Source organism: Netta rufina (assembly GCF_964035555.1).
Source record: "Netta rufina genome assembly, chromosome: 6".
NCBI classification, from domain to species: domain Eukaryota; kingdom Metazoa; phylum Chordata; class Aves; order Anseriformes; family Anatidae; genus Netta; species Netta rufina.
The window spans coordinates 20,735,193-20,755,596 of NC_140129.1; the positions used below are offsets into that span (position 1 = coordinate 20,735,193).

Sequence of the window (20,404 nt, forward strand, 5' to 3'; positions counted from 1 at the left end):
CCCAGGAGGAACATATCTTGCCTGTTTATGTGCAGAACCTGCTTAAATGCGTATCAGTACCGATCTACAGGAACAAGTGTTACACTATGCAACTTGGCCATTTAGGGTTTCGTTAATGTTACTATTCAGTTGGGAGACCATTGCTGGTGTCTAGAAAAACTGGAGAAATGGCTGCTGTGAATGCTCCAAACTCAGCGCGGTCTGACAAGCAGGGGACAGATCTCCAAGGCCACACTTTTGTTGCTGATTGAAATGTGGGAGGCCTGACTGAAGCTTCTTGCTTGTTAGATGGTGTTACGGTAGAGAAGCCTGTCCTGTCCTGCTTAGATCAGGGCTGTGTTACACCCCTGTTAAGCTCTTGCTAAGCTGTTGTATAGATACATGTTTTAACACGTGTTGAAGTAGTTTTAGTTTTGGACTGAACTCTAAGTTTTGTTTCATTTGTGACTAAAATTGCTGTATTGGAACATAGGAAGTTAGAAGCAGCTTCCAGAATTCCACAGTCAGCTTTGAAATCCGGTCAAACTAAAAAATTAATTACTACTGTACGTACTCTGTATGCCCAAAGGGCATTTGTCAATTCTGTGATTTTTATAATCGCATTTCTTTAATTTTGAGAACCTCCTGTATAACTGCCACTTTTACAAAATGAACAGGGAAAAAGGTGTGCCTGAGTTACATTTAATATCTGTCTGAACTGTTACTAGTTAAAAAAAATGAAACAAAAAAACACAATTCTGAGTAATTGGGCTTGAATTCTATTTTTGGGAAGGTGCTATTGCTCTGCACTGTTAATAGAAGCTCTTTAAACCTTAGAGTTGTAAGTTACTGGGGAAAAAAAATGACAGCATAAAGAGATGATTAGTGTGAGTGATACCAGTTTTTATTAAAATTTCAGTAGAAATACCCTTACTGATGGGTTGAAATTCTAGGTCTGTGGTAGAGCTAATTAAGGGAAATGGATCCGAATGGCATGTTATCCTGTTAAAGAAATTAACAATCCTAGTAGGGAGAGCAGTATGATACGACCTAAGCAAGGTATCATTTGCAACATTTGCATGTTGCAGTGATGGATTTGATCTAATAGAAGCTCTTCATCAAGGGTTGGTGTTCATACAGCTGTGTTCCAGACCTTCTGTAAAGCAGAGAGCAACACTAATATGAGCCCAGATTATTAATAAAAGCATATATTCATTGCTGTGATTCTTGATGCTTCAAAAAATTCTTACCTCATTATGGCTGATATATAAGGAGAATGGACAGATGCTGTCTTGGTATGATTTTTCTGGAAAACAGCAACTGAATGATAAGTATGTATTGGCAAGACTCTGTTGGGGAGGCCACTCCACCGCAGAGTATTAACTCCTCAGTTTACCCATAGAACTGCTACAAATAAAAGCAAAAACAAAGAAAAAAACAGTGCAGCTATTTTTAATGTTGTTGAATATTACTAAAAAAATAGAGGAGAAAAGGGCATTGTCTTTTTTGCAAGGTTTGTTTGCAAGATTTTGAAAGTAAAAATTAACAGAAACACTTCCCACGAAATGTGATTTTTTGGGGGGTCAAATTTACATAATCGGAAAGTTATGCCTCCATTTGTGGTTAGTGGAATCGGAAAATGTTTTAAGAGGTGGACACTTACAGTTTCATCAGCTTTGTTTTAACACAAAACAAAAAGAAAAGACTGTGGTCAACATTTGTCAGTTACACTTAAATGTGGTTGTGCCATAAGATATGAGGAACTTCATATGATGTATATGGGTTCGCCCATCTGTTCTTTCATAGTATGGTTTTGCCATTTGTAGAGAGTTCAGGAAGCTGGATTTTGTGCTCTTAAATGAAGCTAATCTGTTAGAGAACAGACAGGCTTTAAAAGGAACTATGGAATAGTTGTCTCATTGAGTCTTTTATGCTTCAGATGACTGTAAACTTTTTTATAATACATGTAACTTGTATTACTTTTTTTTGGCGGCATTTAAAAGCTTACATGCGATTCATCTTAACCATTAACAAGTAATCCGACTTTGTATTGGATAGTGTTTTCCAGTTCTTAAAGCATCATAGTTCAACTTCAGAATTCATTTATGTAGTGAAATAGCCATCGTCATTCGTGAATGAGCAGATCGGTGCTGTTACTCCAATGTTGTGTTAGTAACCTCTTGACCCATTCAAAAATGTCTAGACCATGACTAACATGAAGTTGGTGAATGATGAGAACTTCTTTTGTTAGACCAGTAACTTAAATACTTAGCATTTGTCTAAGTTGTTGAAACTTAATACTGGAGGAGAGTTTCATTACCTTGAAATGCGAGTGTAGTATATCCTTAAAGACCCTGTTGAATGAGTTCTGGCTAAAAACTTGAGACAGCATAAAGAAACTGCATGATGCTGATGGTATATTCTTTGATCAGGAGGTCTTGTAATGGTATTCTTAAAGTTGTTGGGGAGAATGGGTCAAGCAGGACATCCTTGAGATTATGCTGCCCAGTGGTATTACACAGGAATTAATTTAGCTGAAAAGTGCTTCTGGCTCGAGAAGTTAAAATGATGGAAAGAACTGGAAACTTCAAGGTTTTAATCAGAACAGGCAGTTTAAGGCTAGCAGATTAGAAAGATGGACTGGAATAGTAATAGCGTGCAGGCAAAGTTCAACTTATGCTTAGCACTGAAGAGTAGCTCCGGGAGAAGATTGTTCACCTGCGCATGCACAGTTTGAATACGGTTAAGTACTATGTAAAATGAAAAGGGAAAAAAGTCAACTGAATTACAAAGCTTGTGCATCCTAACTGCTGTGTGGGAGAGCCACAGACAGCAGAGGGCAGCCGTATCTAACACAGTACAAGTTCAGTCCTTGTAGTCATGCAGGCTGTGGGAACGTTGCAAAGTTAGAAGCACCTCTAGGTCTGCAATGTTAAATGCTAAAGCCTGGTAAAATGTGTGCTGTTTATGTCATACTAAAATATAAACACCGGAGTTTTAAATACTTGGATTTTATGAAAATTGTAGATTTATGCTCATTATTTTCATGATCATTTATAACTTTTTTGAGAACTATACTCATTTTTTAGTTTTGAACAGCTTAATTCCTTTTAAGTGTCTTGAATAAGCTTGGGTCTCTTTAATACCTTCATTTTCCTCTCTCTGATTGCTCCCCTGTATTCAATGTGTAAACTGTGTGTGTAGGTAAGTGTTCCTGGCAATTTTCTTAATTCGTGGCCCTGCCTTCCTCTCTCAGTTTTTCTGTCACATTCATCATCTGAGCATGATACTGTTTGTGTTTGGCTTTGAAAACAAACCAGTATCATATGTATTTAAAGCATTCTTTTTTTTTAATTTTATTTTTTATTTTTTAATAAACACGTCTGTTCTTTGACTTGTGCCGTTTTATCCATTAAATAAAAGAGACACTATTCAAGAAGCAGTAGAGAGTTAAGGAAGTCCTATGCAATTTGAAATTATCCATCTCTTTCATGCATTGTTCTTTTGTGAAAAAAAAAAAAAAAAAAGAAAAAGTAATGATCTTGCAATTATTGACTTGAAATTTTCAGTGTAAATGATTCCAGTAGCGAGTAAAACTGGTAATTTAGAGATTTGAAACAAAATTTATGCACTAAATGACTTAGGTGCCATTTCAGTTTTTGCAGTCCTTTGTGCTGTATTAAGGAAGAAATAAGTAGTTGTGAATTTGCATTAGTGTCTCACAGTTTTCCCTTATTGACTTGTCTCTCTGAAGGTAATTATATATGCTTCATAAACATGACATTGCACACTTCAAAGTAAACAGCTGTTTTGCAAGTGTGTGCTGGATAGCTGCTAATACGTACTTTAATTCTAACAGAAGAAGTACAGTTAATTATTGAAGACAAATAATGTGGGATCAAAATTTGATTTTGAAAGCCTAATACCGAAGTAAATGAAACATTATGATCATAATTCTAATACGAAATTTTAAATGGGATAACAACTTCTATCAGTGTTTCCATGTTTTGTGGACACCAGTTACACTTGACTTGGAATTGAAAAATTCAGTTGGAATTAAAAGTTTCTTGGATTTGAAGGATACCACAAGATTTCCTTTATCTTGTGAGATAATGTATATGTGAGAATGTTCACTGCTCATGCTTTTTCTGACTTAGGACATACAACCTGAAGTTCTGATGATGCTTTGTCTCCTCTGGCTAGGTCACTTTGGAATACTGAAATTCAAAACTTTCAGACTGAGACTTGAGAGCACAGGAGATGTGTACACCAAATAACATGTTTGCTTCCCAGGAGCTTCTCTGTGTTCTTAATTCAAAAGGTTCTTTTCTCTTACATATGTAATATACCCACCAGAAATGCCTAAAGAAACTTCCCAGCAACAGCAAAACCTTCACTCATCTGTGTCTTCTCAATCTGCTCTTTATGCAGAACCTAGATGTGGTTGTACAACATAGAGAAGCAATAACAATTAATGTGATGTAGAACATGAATTGTAACTTTGGTTAATTTTCAAGGTTCAGGGCCAGCCTTACCTATCATTTTCTGCAGGTATGAATTGTAACCCTAGGAATGTTTCCATAATGTGGAGACGTGGGTGGCATAATAGAGAATTTGAAGCTACCTGTACAGTGAAAGCTGTGATGCAGCAAACCTCCCCAGATCTTGCAAGGGGAAAGGACTTACATAGTCCTGAGTGATGGCTTGCACGTAACAGAATTTTAATTCAGAGATGAGAGTCCAAATTAGTGTCTGGCCCTGAAAGAGCAGAATTATTGCAGAATTGGTTTCTATGTCAGGTTAAAATGCTTGCTGTCAAAACAGCATCTTAGGCCTCCCTGCATTTAAAAAAAACAAACAACACAACAACAACAACAACAAAAATGTTCCTGCACATAAATATAAAACATTTAGAGTTCTGTCTAACTACTTTTGCAAGTAGGGCAAAAAAAAAAATCTAGAAAAGGTGCTTCCACATCAGAACTTGTATTGTGCAGAGAGGCTTAAGAGAAGGGAAAGCAAACATCAAAACAGCAATTTACTGTAGTATCTTAACACCTGGTTCTTACAGAGCAGAAATATTTGGATGTTATTTTAGAAAGGTAGTGGTACATTCCATTAATAATGATAATCTGCATAGATATTGGTGAGGGAAAAAATAACCCTTCCCAGTTACATTTTGGGGTTTGGAGGATGTTTTGGCTTACATCAGAGTTGAAATGAAACTTCCCAACATAATGAACTCAGGGGAGCATAACAACCAACAGCGAAGGGATTGGGGTATCCACAGGCCTTTAAGACTCAGTTGAATGGTGACTTTCTCCATCTCTTGAGGAAACATCATGACTGTTGAACAGAGGATGACATATACATGGGGGAATTCAGGCTCTCTCCTGTACCTCAGATTCTTTTTGGAAAAATGTGATTACAGCGTAGATGTTCGTATGCAAAATGAATGATGATCTTTTGCATGAAAATATTTTGTAGAAAAGTGAATTCTCCAATATCTGCCTTTTACCCCAAGTGCTAAGCTGTGATTAAATTTAGAACTGTTTTAAGCAAAAGGTTTGTGCTCTGATTGGATAAATTTGATGGGAAGCTGATTTCATTCATTGCATTGGAATGCAAATAGATGCATAGATGTGAGGATTTAAATTAGTTTATGTATCTTGGGAAACATTCAGGAAAGGTTTGAAAGAGGCCTGAAGGTAAAGTTTGTAAAACCTGATTGCTCAACAGGCTTAAGATGAGTATGGAGGGAACTGGTCTGTTTCTTAGAGAAATGCACAGAGCAAAATCTGCTAAAAAACAGAATTGTGTTCTGTAATGTCCTATTCCTCTTTTTTTCGTGTAAAAGTAACAGGAGCAAATGGCATGGTAAATTTCTTAGGTTGAATCTGTATGTAACTAAAAGTAACAGGAGCAAATGGCATGGTAAATTTCTTAGGTTGAATCTGTATGAGAGGTGAAGCTTTTGAGCCTTGTAATTTAAAAAAAAAAAAGGGGTGGGGGAGGGGGGTATAAACAGAAAACCTACCTACCTCATCAATTACCAATTAATACTAGTACTTTAAAGAGCAATTCAGCCATCTTATCTTTAAGAAATTCTGGGGATCTGTAATAGTGGTGTCCTATCTCCTGCAAGAACCATTACACAGTTTTAGGGAAAGGTTGAAATGTACAGCATTGTTTAAGTGGTTCCTCCTTGCTTCCAGCAACAAATCAGAGTGCCTGTATTTAATGTTTACATTCCTCTTATTATGTTTAAACGGCAACTGATGATCCAGTTACTTTTGAATCCATAACATAGGGCAATTGTAGTATGATGGTGTGAGAAAACAACGTTCTAGTTGGTCGTTGTTTGTTGTTTTTTTTTTTGTTTTGTTTTTTTTTTTTTTTTTTCTTGACAGTTTTATGTTCAAGCTGTCTGGAATAAACTGGACTTCTTTATGAAGTTTCTAGAGAGTAGCTGGATAGTAGGATTCTGTTGCATGTGTGTATATATATATATATTAAAGAAATAAGGCATGTTTAGGATTTATTTTCTGTGGCTGATAAACAGTGATGGTTTTCATTGTTTGTGTTCCACAAACCAGTGAAAAAACATGGATTCTAATGATGATTTTATAAAATTTCAGAATCACAAACGCTTGAACTTTAATTTGTTTAATCTGTTGTTTGGCAAATTTGTTCAAGTGAAGTTTTGTCTAGTTTAGTGTGAATTTTTGTAAATTTTCCATAGTTATGTGACTACACAAATTTATTTGAAGGCATTTGAAAATTAGAGTCATGGACTAATTTACTCAAGAAGCAAAGGACAGATGCTGAATTTGTTTGGAATTCTTTTTACCACTTGCGTTTGAGTTTGTACTTGCGTTTTTCAAGCTGGTTTATCCTTTGAGATTTGACTGAGGCATGTAAGTGTCATTCTACCAAGACTGTTTATTGCTGTTCCTATTAAATAGATGATCCTGTATCAGGGCATCTTTTTGAACACAGTAGAGAAGCAAAAAGTTGCTTACAAATGTGCTTGTTAGCTTCTTTTGGAGTTCCTGTTGGTGTGCTTGTGTTTATCCATGTTGACAGGTTTCCTTCATGTCTTTAGTCTGTATAATTTATGGCCAGTATTAACACAGAGTATTTCCTATTACTCCCCCTCTCTTACTGAAAGAGCTGGGGTATAACTGATGTTAATGCAAGATGCAGGGGAAAGCATCAGTTACTCCCATACTTGGGAGTTTACCAGGTAATGGTACCTGCGTGTTCTTGGCCTTTGTCAATTATCTAAGAAACTTGAGCTTTTCTTTTTTTCTTCCTCAAGTGAAGAGAGATTTAATATTGGCTTTTGTTTTTTTTTGTGAGGCTTTCCATTAATTCTTGAATCCAAAAGCTGCTATAATTTCATATGCTAAAAAAGCTACTCGAGACACTGTTTTGAAAATTCTGTAGTTTTTGCTGCCATTGCAAAGGTTGTGTGAAGTAATGACAATAAATATTTGAGAGTAATTGAGTGTAATAAATAGGAAAGTGTTCTTAAGTGTAAAATTTAACAGCATGATCTTTGTAATAACACAATAATTTTCTTGAATAAAATCTTGGAGCTTTTTGAAGCAGTAGAAAAGATAATGTCATGAGGAACAATTCTGTAAACACTTATTCATTTTTGTAGAACTGTTTCCTTGTCTCCTCTCCAGTAAGCTTAGTGTTAATTGTATTTTCCCCCTATCTGGGGACATGCCACCAGACCAATGCTAATTTCTTCACCTTTATGTTTTTTTTTTTTTTTTTTTTTTTCAAAAAGCCCTTGAAATTCAGGAATAAATTAATCAGCTTTCTTGGAATAGGCAGAATATTTAGTTGAATGAACACCATATTGCTTTTCTGAGCTAATGTTTGTTTTGTGTTTCCTGCAGCCATGGTTGCGGCAGTGAGTTCTGACCACTCTTATTTTTCTGTTATAAAAGCGGTAACTGTCTTGTAGCAGGGAGCAAAGCATGTACAAAGTGCCGTGCTGGTCAAGGTGTCTTTAGGAGAAAGCCTTCCTCTGGAAGAGGGAGAAGTCTTTAGGGTCTTTCTTTTTCCAGCATCAAAGTCAAATCAGGCCTCTTACTAGGACAAACTGCAGAAAATGCGTGTTTAAATAACCAGCTTGTCATTCTCACTCTCTAGGGCATGTTGGATCGTGTATGTCTTGAATACTGTATTAGCAGATGTAGCTGAACAGCATCAGTGGTAAAATAAAACACAATTTTACCTAGAAGAAGCTAAGCTATTTGATTCCATGAGATGCAAGATCTCCAGGAGAATGTTTTTTTTTTTTTTTTTTTTTAATAATGATAAAGATTTTCCACTTGGGAATCTACAGCATGCAAACTGTAGAATAGCAGACTGTTACATAGCTAGGAAATAATAGGGAGCAGGATTAGGGTTCCGTGAAGGCTTCTGCAGATGTTGGAAATGGATGGCATTTACACATTTGCCTCTTTTTAAGAATTTAGGAACAAATTGCTTTTGGGATGTAAGTTACCTGTGTATGGAGCATGGTAGTGGCATCTTCTATATAACTGAAGTGTTTAGTGCTCATTAGTGCTGTGAATTTTGCTTGCACAAATGCACCTCGTTTGTCATATTTTCAGGTTACTTTTACTTTTTTTTTGTGGGGCAGAGTTAAAAAATATTATAAATCTGGATGTGATTCTATCCCAAATATTCGGTTGCTAGAGACTTTAATGTTAAATATTAAAGCTTAAATATTTGAAATACTGGACAAATCAGGATGGCTAGTTCAGTAGTCTTTCTATTGAATGAGGAAGACAATAGATGCATAGTTATTACTCATACTGGAAAAAAAAGGTTTTAAATGTGATCTAGATGATGTGCTCTACCATGTATGAAATGCAGTAGTTTTTTCTTTATGCCTGTATTCAGTGGCATCCCACAGTATGTCCTTTGGTTTTAAAAAATTAGCTACTGAAATAAAACACTAAATGTGTAACCAGGCCAAGTTCTTTTTTATTTTGAGTAGCTGTGAATAAGGAAGTAGAAAGATCTTAACATTCAGAAAACATTCATTCCCTTCCTTGTCCCCCTACAAAAATAAACTTGTAAAGAGATTGCAGAAGCAAAAGAATCAGTGATGAATAATAGATTCTTCTTCCCCCGCTCTCTGTAATATCTACATATAGCAAGCACTTCAGTGCCTAGTAGACAACAATTTCTTTTGCTTCCTTGTCGTATTCTGCTTTTCATCAAACTTTGGGAAAGTGGGCAGCTTCTGCATTCTGATGCTAGAGTTCTCTCTGTATCAGGCAACCTTTGAGCTAACTGTTGATGGTTAAGATTTACAGTTGCTATGTTCATTTGGTTAAGCAGACTTTCTCCCGGAAAGCTTATGCATGCTATTTTTTGTCAAGAATATTAATGATCTGTATCCTATTTTAAAAGGGCAAGGGCAAATAATTTTGTCAACAGACTAATTTATTCTTATATCTTTGTCACTCTTATGTGACTCTTATTCTGGAATAACCAGCGTACACAGTAATAACTTATCTAATAATTTTGTGGTAGTTACATTTTTGTCTCTCATTGTCTAAGCATTCTGTGTTCCAGCTGATGTTCATATTGTCTCTTCCACAGCTGTGGTAATGCTGGCAATGTCTTAAGTTTTTTTTCCTACAGAGTGTATTTAGTTGCAGATTACAATGTTCTCAGCTGCGTTTGTCTTGGGTGCAGTTTAAATGCCAGTCATTCAAACCCATTTTTTATTCCCTGTGTGCTCTTCTGATTTATGTGAAATATGTTTTCTAATATGTGTTAATTTGTCTTTGTTAAGCTGAAGGCTTGCATTGTTTTCTTTATTAGCTAAAGTTATGAATCAGTTTAGTTCTGTTTTGGAAGGAGCATTTTGTTTTTTTAAAACAATAAACCCCAATTTAGAATTGTGCATGTTTTAACTTGTTTCCGTTTCCCTCTGAATTATTTACTGAGAGATAATCCTTGCATAAAGAGCCATCAATGCTGTGTATTTTGACTAAAGCTGATGGAGAAATTGCAGTTGCATGCCATGTAGAAGAACTTCCTATTTTCGTAGAAATAAAAAAAGTTTGTATTGGTTTCATGCTGTTTCAGATTTGATTTGTGGACTTGAATAAATCACTACCTTTGTCTGTGTCTTTATTTTCTTTCATAAAAATAGGAGGCCTGCACCAAGATAAGAGAAATATATAGAACATTCTGAACTGCTTTAATCATAGGGGCCAAATGCATGCATGCTGCTTTTTAGCAGTCTTGTAATAGTATTTGAAATGATAAACCCATAGTAAAATTGCAGGTACTTATTTACAAGATTCCAAATACAACCCCTGTGATGTATTCTTGCTAGGACAAGTGCTAAGATTGTTGTTCTTATTCCCCTTCCTTTCTCATCAAAATTAATATGCTAAAGCAGTACATTCTCTGAGGCTGGTTGATACTTGTGCTCCCTTTTTCATGCTCCCTGTGATCACACTGCCCTCACACAAGAAAGAGAACCTGCATCAGGATCTCAGAAGGGTGTTCCGACTACTTAGTCATAATGCAAGAATTTATTAATGACTTAAGGCTATTCTGCTTCACAAAAGAAAGGTGAGAACAAGAGCTCTTGTCCAAAGAGATGACGTTTCATTGAGGAATGGAATCTGATTTGTTCCAATACAATGATAAATGACCGTCCATTAGTTTTCTTACAAGCAACCCAAGCAACCATTATAAGGTATAAGGTCTGTCTTAGGTGATGCTGGCCTAGAAGCAAAGTTAATTTCTGAAGTGCTGGATGAACAGGTAAGAAAACTCCACAGTCTGGATCTTAATGAGAATATGGAATTCAAGCTACCTGTAGTACTAATGGCTAATGTCACTTGAAGACAAATGCCCATTCTCATGCTGCTGGGTTTCTCTGCAAATTTCATCACCAACACAAGAAAGACTGGAGGGTTGGGCTGAAGTCCACTGACTGTTTTAGACTTGCAGATGAATATCTACAGACATGTCATCTTTCCAGCAGTTTGAATTGTGAATTTACAATCACGGCAAACTGTGGATTCAGTTGCCAAATATATCTTTAGTCTTGACACCCAAATTCCCACCTTCTTCCCCCTCCCACTGTACAAATGAAGAATATGGTGCATTGTTTGCAGGATAGTTCATATGAGTCAAATGTTACAATTTATTTTTGTAAGATAAAACTAGAAGAAAATAGTTCTGTCTCATCACTCAAGGGTAAAGTGTCATTGAATCTCATCAAAAGTTTTGATAAACAGGACACAATCTGGGCTTGCTTGCTTTCTTGATCACTGTATGGCATCCTTTGAGAGCTACGCAGTACTCATCCCTAAGTTACGTCTTCGAACCATACTTGTCTTAGGTACTTAAGCTTTCTTCTGCCTTGTCTTCAGGTAAATTTTCCCCTACATATAGAGGATAGAGCTTCCGTTCCCCCGCCTAGAAGTTAGGATGAGTGCTCTGTCTTGCATACACTTGATGTTACTCATTTTCATTAGTTTCCTGTAACGCTTCATTTTGAAGGCAGAAAAGCTCTACTGTCTGTATTTAAGTTTATCTTCAACATGCATTTCAGAAAACAAAAAACACTTTTGTTGAGCAGGAGCTGGGATTTAAGATCTGTCAGAAATAGAAGAGATTCTCTAAGTGGGATTTGAGATGTCCTGAGAGAGGTGTTCTTGTTTCACTGTCTCTGTGAATTTGGGTAGGAATATCCTTGCTGTTTGAAAATATCTTGATGTTATTGCTGTCAGTTTGTGTGATCTCTTCAGATCTGCTGCTGTCTCTACCATTTTTTCCAGAGTTTCTTGCAGTGACCAAGTGAAGCTGAGATTATTGGCAAAGCATAGGTGGATACTTTTTGCAGTGGTGAACATAGGTTTCTGTAGCCTTCCATTTGTAGCCATCCAGTTTATATTTTTCTGATAACAATTGAGTGTTAAGTAGACCATCAGGTCCCCACAAACTCTCATAATCACTTCTGTGTAGTGATTTTTTGTTGGCCCGTTGCACTGTTTTTTCATTAACTTTTACAAGCTGAAGCATTTCAAAGAAGGTCATGCTGCCAACTGCCATAGGAAAGAATCTGTAAGCTTTCCCATAAGGGGCTGCAGTTTGATGGGATAAAATGGGATAATCTTTTCCTCCTTCTCCCTCAGTGGGCGATACCTGAATATTTTTGCTACAGATGTGCGGTACCTGTGGCACAGATTCCTGCTGTTGTATTGTGGAATGTGAATGCTGAACAAGCTACAGTTAGTACATGTCTGTGTTCTTCAGCAAAGTGCTTCTCTGTATTACACAACCATTTTGTAAATTGAAAGGAAATGATCATAACACAAAGCTGTGGAAGAATGTTGTCTAGAAAAATATCTGCTTTGTTACCAGTTCAATTAAGATGCATTTCAAACATAATTATAGCAATGGGGCCAGTAGGTAATTGTTTATCTCTGTTCCTTTTTCTTCATTTTCCTCTGCTGGTAGGCCTGTTATAATTGCCCTTAGTGTACATGCTAGAGAAAAGCATTTTCTGTGTTTTTTGTTCTGTAGTCCTGTAAGCAAGAAAAGAATATAGAGCTATACCGGACTGATGAACATTTCAAGAGTAATCTAAGTGTCAGAAAGACTTGATTATGAGGTAGTGAAAAATCTTCTGAAGATTGTAGCATAGGCACTTGATGTACCTTATAAAAATATGCTTGCTTTCATCATCCATGTTGTTTCATGAGGTGGTTAAAAACAGGTTAAAGATTATATTGCGTCCTTGTAAATCAGGACTTGGGAGAGCACAAAAGACAGATCTTTGGTGCCCAAAGACAAGTGTTTAAGAACAAGTGGTAAAATTGATTTCATTTATCCTGTAGTTATCAAAAGTATGATCACTGTGTTATGAACTGTATGAACATTGCAATGGCTGCTGCCCCCCTCCCTGATTCATATATCTAATGTGGTGCTACTACGGTGTCCAAACTCTGTAATTGTCGTTACAATGCTATTACATAAAATTTCAAAGAAAAAAAAAGACTAGTGTTTTTTTCACAGGTTGATGGGCTGAGTCAGCTCACTGTGCAGCCACACTGGTTCCAGGATGGAGGTATAGGATTGTGCAACGCTGGTGGATGTCCCCTGACTGTGACTTCCCATAGTAACAAACTCTTAGATTATCTTGACTGCCATATCTTTGCCCTCTAAGGTCCTTCTCTGGCTGCTGCTCCAAATTCAAAGACTAAAAAGCTTTGGGTGCATAATGTACATTTTAGTCCTTTACATTTTGTGGTGTATTTTATTCCATTGCCTTTTTTTTTTATTCAAATACAAGTTGAAGATAGCTGTTTCCTAAAGTACTTCATATCTGTATGCATTTTAACAAATGTGCAATGAGAAAGACAATAGAAAATCTGAATAGAAACAGCTCTACTAGTATTAAAAGTCTGTTGATTCGTATGTATTACAACAGAAACTTAAGCTAATATATTTTCATCCACTACGTGATATTAGCTACATGGGTTTATGATGGGAGAAGAGACAATCGATTTGCTCATATGGTGTGCCTCTCTTGCTCTGAGCCACACCTAAGATACATGCCTTCCTTATATGACTGAATCTTTGTGGCTTTTAACAGAACTGAGACTGAGAAAAGCCACTCTTAATAAAAAAAATTCCACAACTTCATTTCTAAGAGAATGCAAATGTTAAGCAGCTACCAAAAAAAAAAAAAAAAGGTGTGGTAGACAACAACTTTGAGTTTTTGAAGGCTGAATAAGGTTGGGGACTTTACTATAGCAGAAATTAGGATTTCCTGTGAATGTGTGCTGGTAGGAATCAGTCTGAGCAAAGTACAAGTCTAGACTTTTGTTTTTCTGCCTTTAGACACCTTTCAAGAAAATCATTTAATCTAACACAATACTTTATTTTGAAGTAACTTACTTTCTTTTCCTTGAGCCATTTGTTTATTGCTTATTAAAAGGCAATCTATTTAAAATCTTGAAATGCACTCTATCTTCATCAGTAAAGCTTTCTGCTATAACTCTGCTAGCATCATTAAGCTCCATTAAAATCATTCTAGTTAGAATAAGTCTTCTGAACAACTGAAAATGGATGCAGAAGAGATTTTGATCAGTGCATGTAGTATGTGAATGTCTCTGTAAAACATTCTTTTCTTTTTGAAAAACATGTTTTTGCTTGTGGTTGATGTCCTCTCATAGGTTAGTATATAGTTGTTGGGGAAAATGCTTGTGCAATTGCACAGACTACATCAGGGCTGTTCCTCGTAGGACAATAAATGATAACGGCAAGTGCCAGGCAAATTGCCTGCTCTGAGTTCCCTTGTTTCCCTGGTCATGTGGACAGCAAGAACCCACTGATTGTGCAGCTGTAGCTAAAACTAGTGCATTAGGAGCCTGGTATTGGAAACAGGAAAGGTAATGCAGAATTTGTCCTTAAGCAACGGAGCAGGATATTCCTCTGATGGTCTGTACAGTTTTCTGCATTAAATCCACTTTTAATGGATTGTGCAGGAGAGAAACTAAGGGAGGAATATGAAATGACCAGAGATGTCAGGTATTCGATTATGCTAGGAACTCCTCCTATAAACTAAACAAAAGTGTATAGAATAATAATCATGAAGAGCTGTTGATTAACCAGAACATCAGCGAAGACAAAAGATGTCTGTGTAATGGAGAGCACTTAATACTTTTGTAGGTTAGACGAGTACCGGGTTCCAGTGGTCACCTCCATAAAACAGAGGATGGAGACTGGGAATGGAGTGATGATGAAATGGATGAGAAGAGTGAGGAAGGCAAAGCTGCTGTTTCTCAGGAAAAGGTAACTTTTGTTTGTGTCAAGACATTTGTACTTTGCAAGGTATTCTGCCTTGATGTTAATTGTTAGTGTTTCTGGATCTTTAATGCATTAAACTGGATCGTTCATATTTGACTGCATTTGTTTTCCAGTCACGAAGAGTAAAAGAAGAGGAGAACATGGAGGTAAAAATGTCTCTTTCATTTTTTTTTCTTCCTAGTGTGTGAGTGAAGGGATTTCTCCTTCAATTTCTGTTGTTAAAAATGTGGATTGAGGGGGGAGTGTTGTTGATTTGGTTCTGCAGCTTTGTACGGCAAGTACTTGTGAGGATAGAGCTGCATGCAGCTGGGCCTGTAGCAATTAATTTGAGTACACATTGGGTGAAATAGATAGGAAATTCAAAGTGATGTTATTTTTGTGCCCAGGAGAACTGGTTAAGATAAGTAATTTGGCCATTTTTAATGAGTCCTCCTAACTGGATTACACTAATTGCTGTCTTTTTGTCAGAATGATGATGGTTGTTTCGGAGTAGCTAGAAGACGTCCAAATAATTTTTCATTCTCAGGATTTGTATCATGTGTAGCTTCTAATTAAAATTCTTGATACTGTATGAAGTAAAATAGTTCAGTACTGTGGAATAGTAGATTAATTCAGAGTAATAAAATACCATACTGAGTTTCATGGCCTTGTGCTGAGAGTGTAGGAAGCATCAGTGCTGTAAATAATGGGTTAAGAAGTTTACCCGTTACAGCCAAAGTGGTGGTCTTTTTAAAAATGTCTGTTCCATGGGTGGTGACACTTGTCACTTCACCTTCAATTTTATATTTTCTGATTTTCATGGTGTCACAGAAATCTGCAAAAAGAGTTGCTGGTTTGGTCCTGTTTGCTCCTGTGATGCCCCCAGTGTTTCAGTGTTTACAGCTAGTTTACATGCTGCTTTGGTACCTGTCGAACTTGCCATTAAGGGCTGAGATGTCTTGGGGCCTGTGTGCTGTTCCTCATGCTTCTCTTGCTCCCAAAAAACTTGGGGATTGCCTCACCCTGGAGTTTACTCTGGGATTTCAAATCAACATGTAATTAAAATTGGGCTTCAAGTGCCAGAGTCAGTTTATAGAGGGAAGACCTTGATTGCACTGAGTAGTTTTACACGCCTGTTGGTTGTATCACTTGAAGATCATTTTGAGGATCATTTATACTCCTTCATTCTTTTAAAAACACTTGTAAGCTTTAATGTCTTGTATTAGTGAAGTCTTGGAAATGGTTTCCCATAATTGCAGCACATATGGAAGTGGTCAGTCTAGCTCTGATGATGATCTCTGAAGCATGGCTTCCACAGGGGAAGCAGATTTCAACAGGCCACACCTCAAAGGCATTGCTCTGGTCACTGACTGCTACCTATTGTATTGATAGGAATGGTTTCTCAGAGCAGTTACCTCTGTCTGATGTTCCTTTTTGAAGGAGTGGTGAGCAGATCCCCATTATGTCATCTGGGTGAAGGAAAAAAAAAAAGTTCTGTTGGCTTTTGTTTTCATAAATGTTCCAGAAAATGCCCGCAGACTTGTGCAGGTTGCCACTATTGTTGTGTCTCTGTTCATTGTTGATGGACTACATGCTCCTGTAAGTGGACATAACAGACCTGTTAAAGATGCAGATATAAGAGTACTAGTTTATATTAATGGAAGAAAGTTAATGGAGCTAGAAAAAAAAATCTGTTCCAATTCTAGTAATCAAATAATTTTCCAAATATTCATTAATTTTTGTTTAAAATACATAGATCATTGAAATCTCGTATATCTCAGATCTCATATAACGTATTAAAAATGTAGCTTTAATGTGAAAAACTGCTGGAAAAGAATCAAATGAGGTTTGTGATGCACATCGTTAAATTGTTTTGGGAGGACTTGATTGTAACTTTAAACGAATTTCTGGGAGTGGTGACAGTGTGCCAAGTTGTGTATGGAATCGTGGTAGGATAGAGGACCCTTAGGTACTCTGCATGTAGAATGCTTGAGACTTGATATAAATGCTAGTGGAGGGCTGGGCAGGGTATTACAGTCTGTGAGGTAGGAGTGATAGTGTGAAAGATATCTGTATTCATGATTTCTCTGAAAGCTGTTCTCCAAGCTGTGATGCCTGCTTTGATACGCTACTTGTACTTAGCGGGTGGGTAGACTTGAGGAATCAAAATTGCTATACAGAAATAATGGGAATAGTAACTTGATACTCTCACTGTGCAATTATTATTTAATAGATTACTTGAGTTTTGATGCAAGGTAGATTAAAAGTTCTTACTCTTTGTGCTTTAATATAGGCCTTGCCATTTGTATCTCTGTAATTCAAATACAGCAATTTTACTGGTATCAGCTATATTTTAGACTGTTACTGAATGTGTTTAAAAAGCCTTTTGAGAGTTTGGGGATGTGTAAAATATTCTCTGAAGTAAGACTGTTAGCATGGCAAGTGTTTCAGGACTTTTTTTTCTTTGGCATCTATTATAACACGTTTTGCTTTTTTTCTTTAATAGTCTCAGCCTGCTGTTAGTGATGAATATAGTGAAGTTCCATGTGCAGTGAATCTTGTCTTAAGATTAAGGTAAGAGATTCTTCTATTTATTTTAACATTCCTTGTAAGGTGACTATATTATTCTTGATCTCCCTCATTACTTTCATAATATTAACATAAAATAAGTGTTAACCTCTTTAATCTCCCAGTATGACCAGTATGAATAGTATTTCTGTGACTAATTGCTGTCTTTTAATTGCTTACTGAAATAGAGTAAAATGAAAAGCAGAATATGAATGTGGCTTCAGGCTAAATGTATCCTTCATTAAGTATTTTCTTTCTTTTTTTCCTTTGCAATGCAGGATCACAGTGAGAGATTTTTAATGAGTTTCTTTCACACTTCAGCAGTCAGCCTCTGACAGAAATAAACCATAGCTATATTACAAGTTGCTACTCAAAAAACATTTTTCACTGGCAAGTTTGATCAGCCACTGTAGAGAAATGACAGATATTTTAGGAAATGGATACAAATATGTTGTCTGACTTTAAATTTAATAGGTGGTTAAAATGAGTCACTTTTCATTAAAATTAATTTACAACTAAGATTTGATAATGTTTAATTATGCAGTTTAATTCTTGGATAGAAGTGTTTGTTGTAACGAAAAATTAGATAGCTCTTTCTTTATTTATAACTATTTTCCTTAAATGGCTAACTTGGTTAAAAAAACTTGTTGTCACTCACTTTAAAACTTGTTTTCAGCCTGTTTGTTTTGACAAGTGATTACAATATTTCACAGATACTCTAAACACTTATATAGGTAGAAGTAAATGTTATTTAAACACAAATAGAGAAATATTTACAAAATTATGACCAGTATATTAGCAACAATTAGCAGATGAATGTACAACAAGTAGCTTTAAAACAGTAACATTCAAAACTGTTAATAATCACAAAAAATACACAGTACAGAATGAGTGTCAAGTTTCCAAACCTATTATCTCCCCTTTTCTTTGACTACTTTCCTAGTGACAGCTGCAAAAAGTTGTTTGGCTGCCAAAGGTTTTTACTGAAGGGAAGAGTAATAAATTTTATTGTGGGGAGAGAAAATACTTCAACATTATTTGGAATTGGTTTAGTTGTCCAATTTACATAACAGCCCAGTTATGCTATCAATATTCTTTTTTGTCTTTCTGCTGACATACAGGTAGATGAAACCATTTACAAAACAGACCAATTGATATTGGCACATGGAAGTACCAGTGAGGAGACTGGGTATTTTTGAAAGTATGCTGAAACCTGTAGAGTGATAAGCTTCTACCCAGTTACCTGCAATGTTGACATATCCAAAGGGCAAACATTTTAACACAGTCTAAGGGTAGAGATTATGCTTTCAGTTTTACTTGTAGCTCTTAAGCCAGAATTCAAGGAGTGATCGTGAAAGACCTGAGTTTCCAAACTCTTTGTGATGAACTTCTTTTTTTTTAAAGAATAGTCCTAATTTATGGGTGAAAAAATTCCTACCTCCCCATTCTCCCTAAAAGCAATTCTGAATAACTGTAGTAACTAGGGTTACGATTACGAATGTTTCTTCGCTGTCTACCATTAAACATGTAAACAAGAATTTAGCTTTTAGAAACCAGAAAGCTTCTCTTAAAGAAAATAGTCTTCAACAGGAGACACCCTCAGGGGCCTGGGAGCGCTCTTGACTGTGTCTTGGAAAAACAAAAACCCGATGCAGAATTTTGCAGATTGAGCTTTGCTAATTTTGGCTGACCTATATTCTGAGGCAGAATGCTCTCCTGTGCACATTCCTGGCCCCATGAGAGCTCTGGCTGTGTCCTGCCTCGGTGGTAGGAAGTGGGATGAATCATATATCCTTGCAGTGTTTGTCTGGATTTCCTTCTGATGGAAATCTAAGCATGTGAGTAGGGTCAGAGCTGGCACATGTGTGTAGGGGGTGTATGTTGGTATATGCAGTTAAAAGGTTTTTCATCTTTGGCTTTATTGTAGACACATTAATAGTGGCCCTGGCCTGTCAGTGAGTGGTTGCACCTAAGTAGAGAACTTACCAGTTTTTCTCTTTTGGGGTTGGTATATCAGCAGTGAGCTAATTTAGGAAACCAGCTATGGGGAAAGCTCTGAAAAGTAGTGGTTGTGGTAATGGAATTGTGGACGTAGTATTAGGATTATTCTTTCCTACCCCCAAAGAGTCCTGAAATTTGGACCTTATCATTCTGCTAATGAAAGAACAGGATGAGTTTGAGGCTGGCATCCTTGTGAATTATTGACAAGCCTGTATTGCACCAAGCAATGTACATGACAAACTAAGAGACATTGGGAAGCCAGTAGTGTTTAGTATATTAGTGCTTGAACTAATTTTTGAATGTTTTGCACTAATTCAACTGTTTTATTTTGTTACTGGAGGGGTTTCTTCATTTAAAAAATAAAAAATAAAAATTACATATCATAGGATGTAGCCTGGAGGCCCTCAGTTATGATCAGTTAGTCCTGGGTTAGCACCTTTTTGCTTCCCAGCTGTCCTGATGCTACAATTATTGTGGGGTGATTGAGCTTACATTTACAGTAGCTGTATATGAGGAAAGATACTGTGGCCCCTAAGTGTTCTCCTTTGTTTTAATCACTGAGCAAACTTTTTTTGAGCATCTGAAAGAAAAATAATATGATAGTTTTGGCATTTGTAGCTAATAAAATCTGGGTAGATGACTTGCTTTGTATCACACGGCATTCCCTCAGGATCGTAATGTAGTAAACAGCTAATACACTCACAGGGATTTCTGTATTTATCCACCTCCAGCGCAGGCTTTAAACTGTTCTGCTGATGTCTTTTGGTGAATTGATCATTAAGTCATATAGCTGATAGAGACTTGAGCACATCAGAGTATTTTTATGGGATTTGTTAAAATGAACCATAAGTTGTGAACCATGTTATTATGAAGCAAGTTAGCTACAGTATGAGGATAGAAACAATTTCCTGTGATGCTTCATCTACCACTATTATATAGCTTTTAAAGGATGCCTTGGTATTCAGATAAACATTGTGAACATTACATGCCAGATCTGAAG

The 20,404-nt window shown here is 36.4% G+C and overlaps 1 protein-coding gene across 1 annotated transcript in view; it reads left to right on the top strand.

The window, feature by feature from the left end:
* Positions 1-20,404, top strand: part of STK39 (serine/threonine kinase 39) — a gene marked incomplete at its 3' end in the record, with an annotated part of 87,832 nt that overhangs the window by 33,001 nt on the left and 34,427 nt on the right. The window contains exons 11-13 of the mRNA XM_084289682.1: positions 14,719-14,841; positions 14,970-15,002; positions 17,342-17,409. Coding sequence (XP_084145808.1) covers positions 14,719-14,841; positions 14,970-15,002; positions 17,342-17,409 — 224 coding nt within the window. The remainder of the gene's footprint in view (positions 1-14,718; positions 14,842-14,969; positions 15,003-17,341; positions 17,410-20,404) is intronic.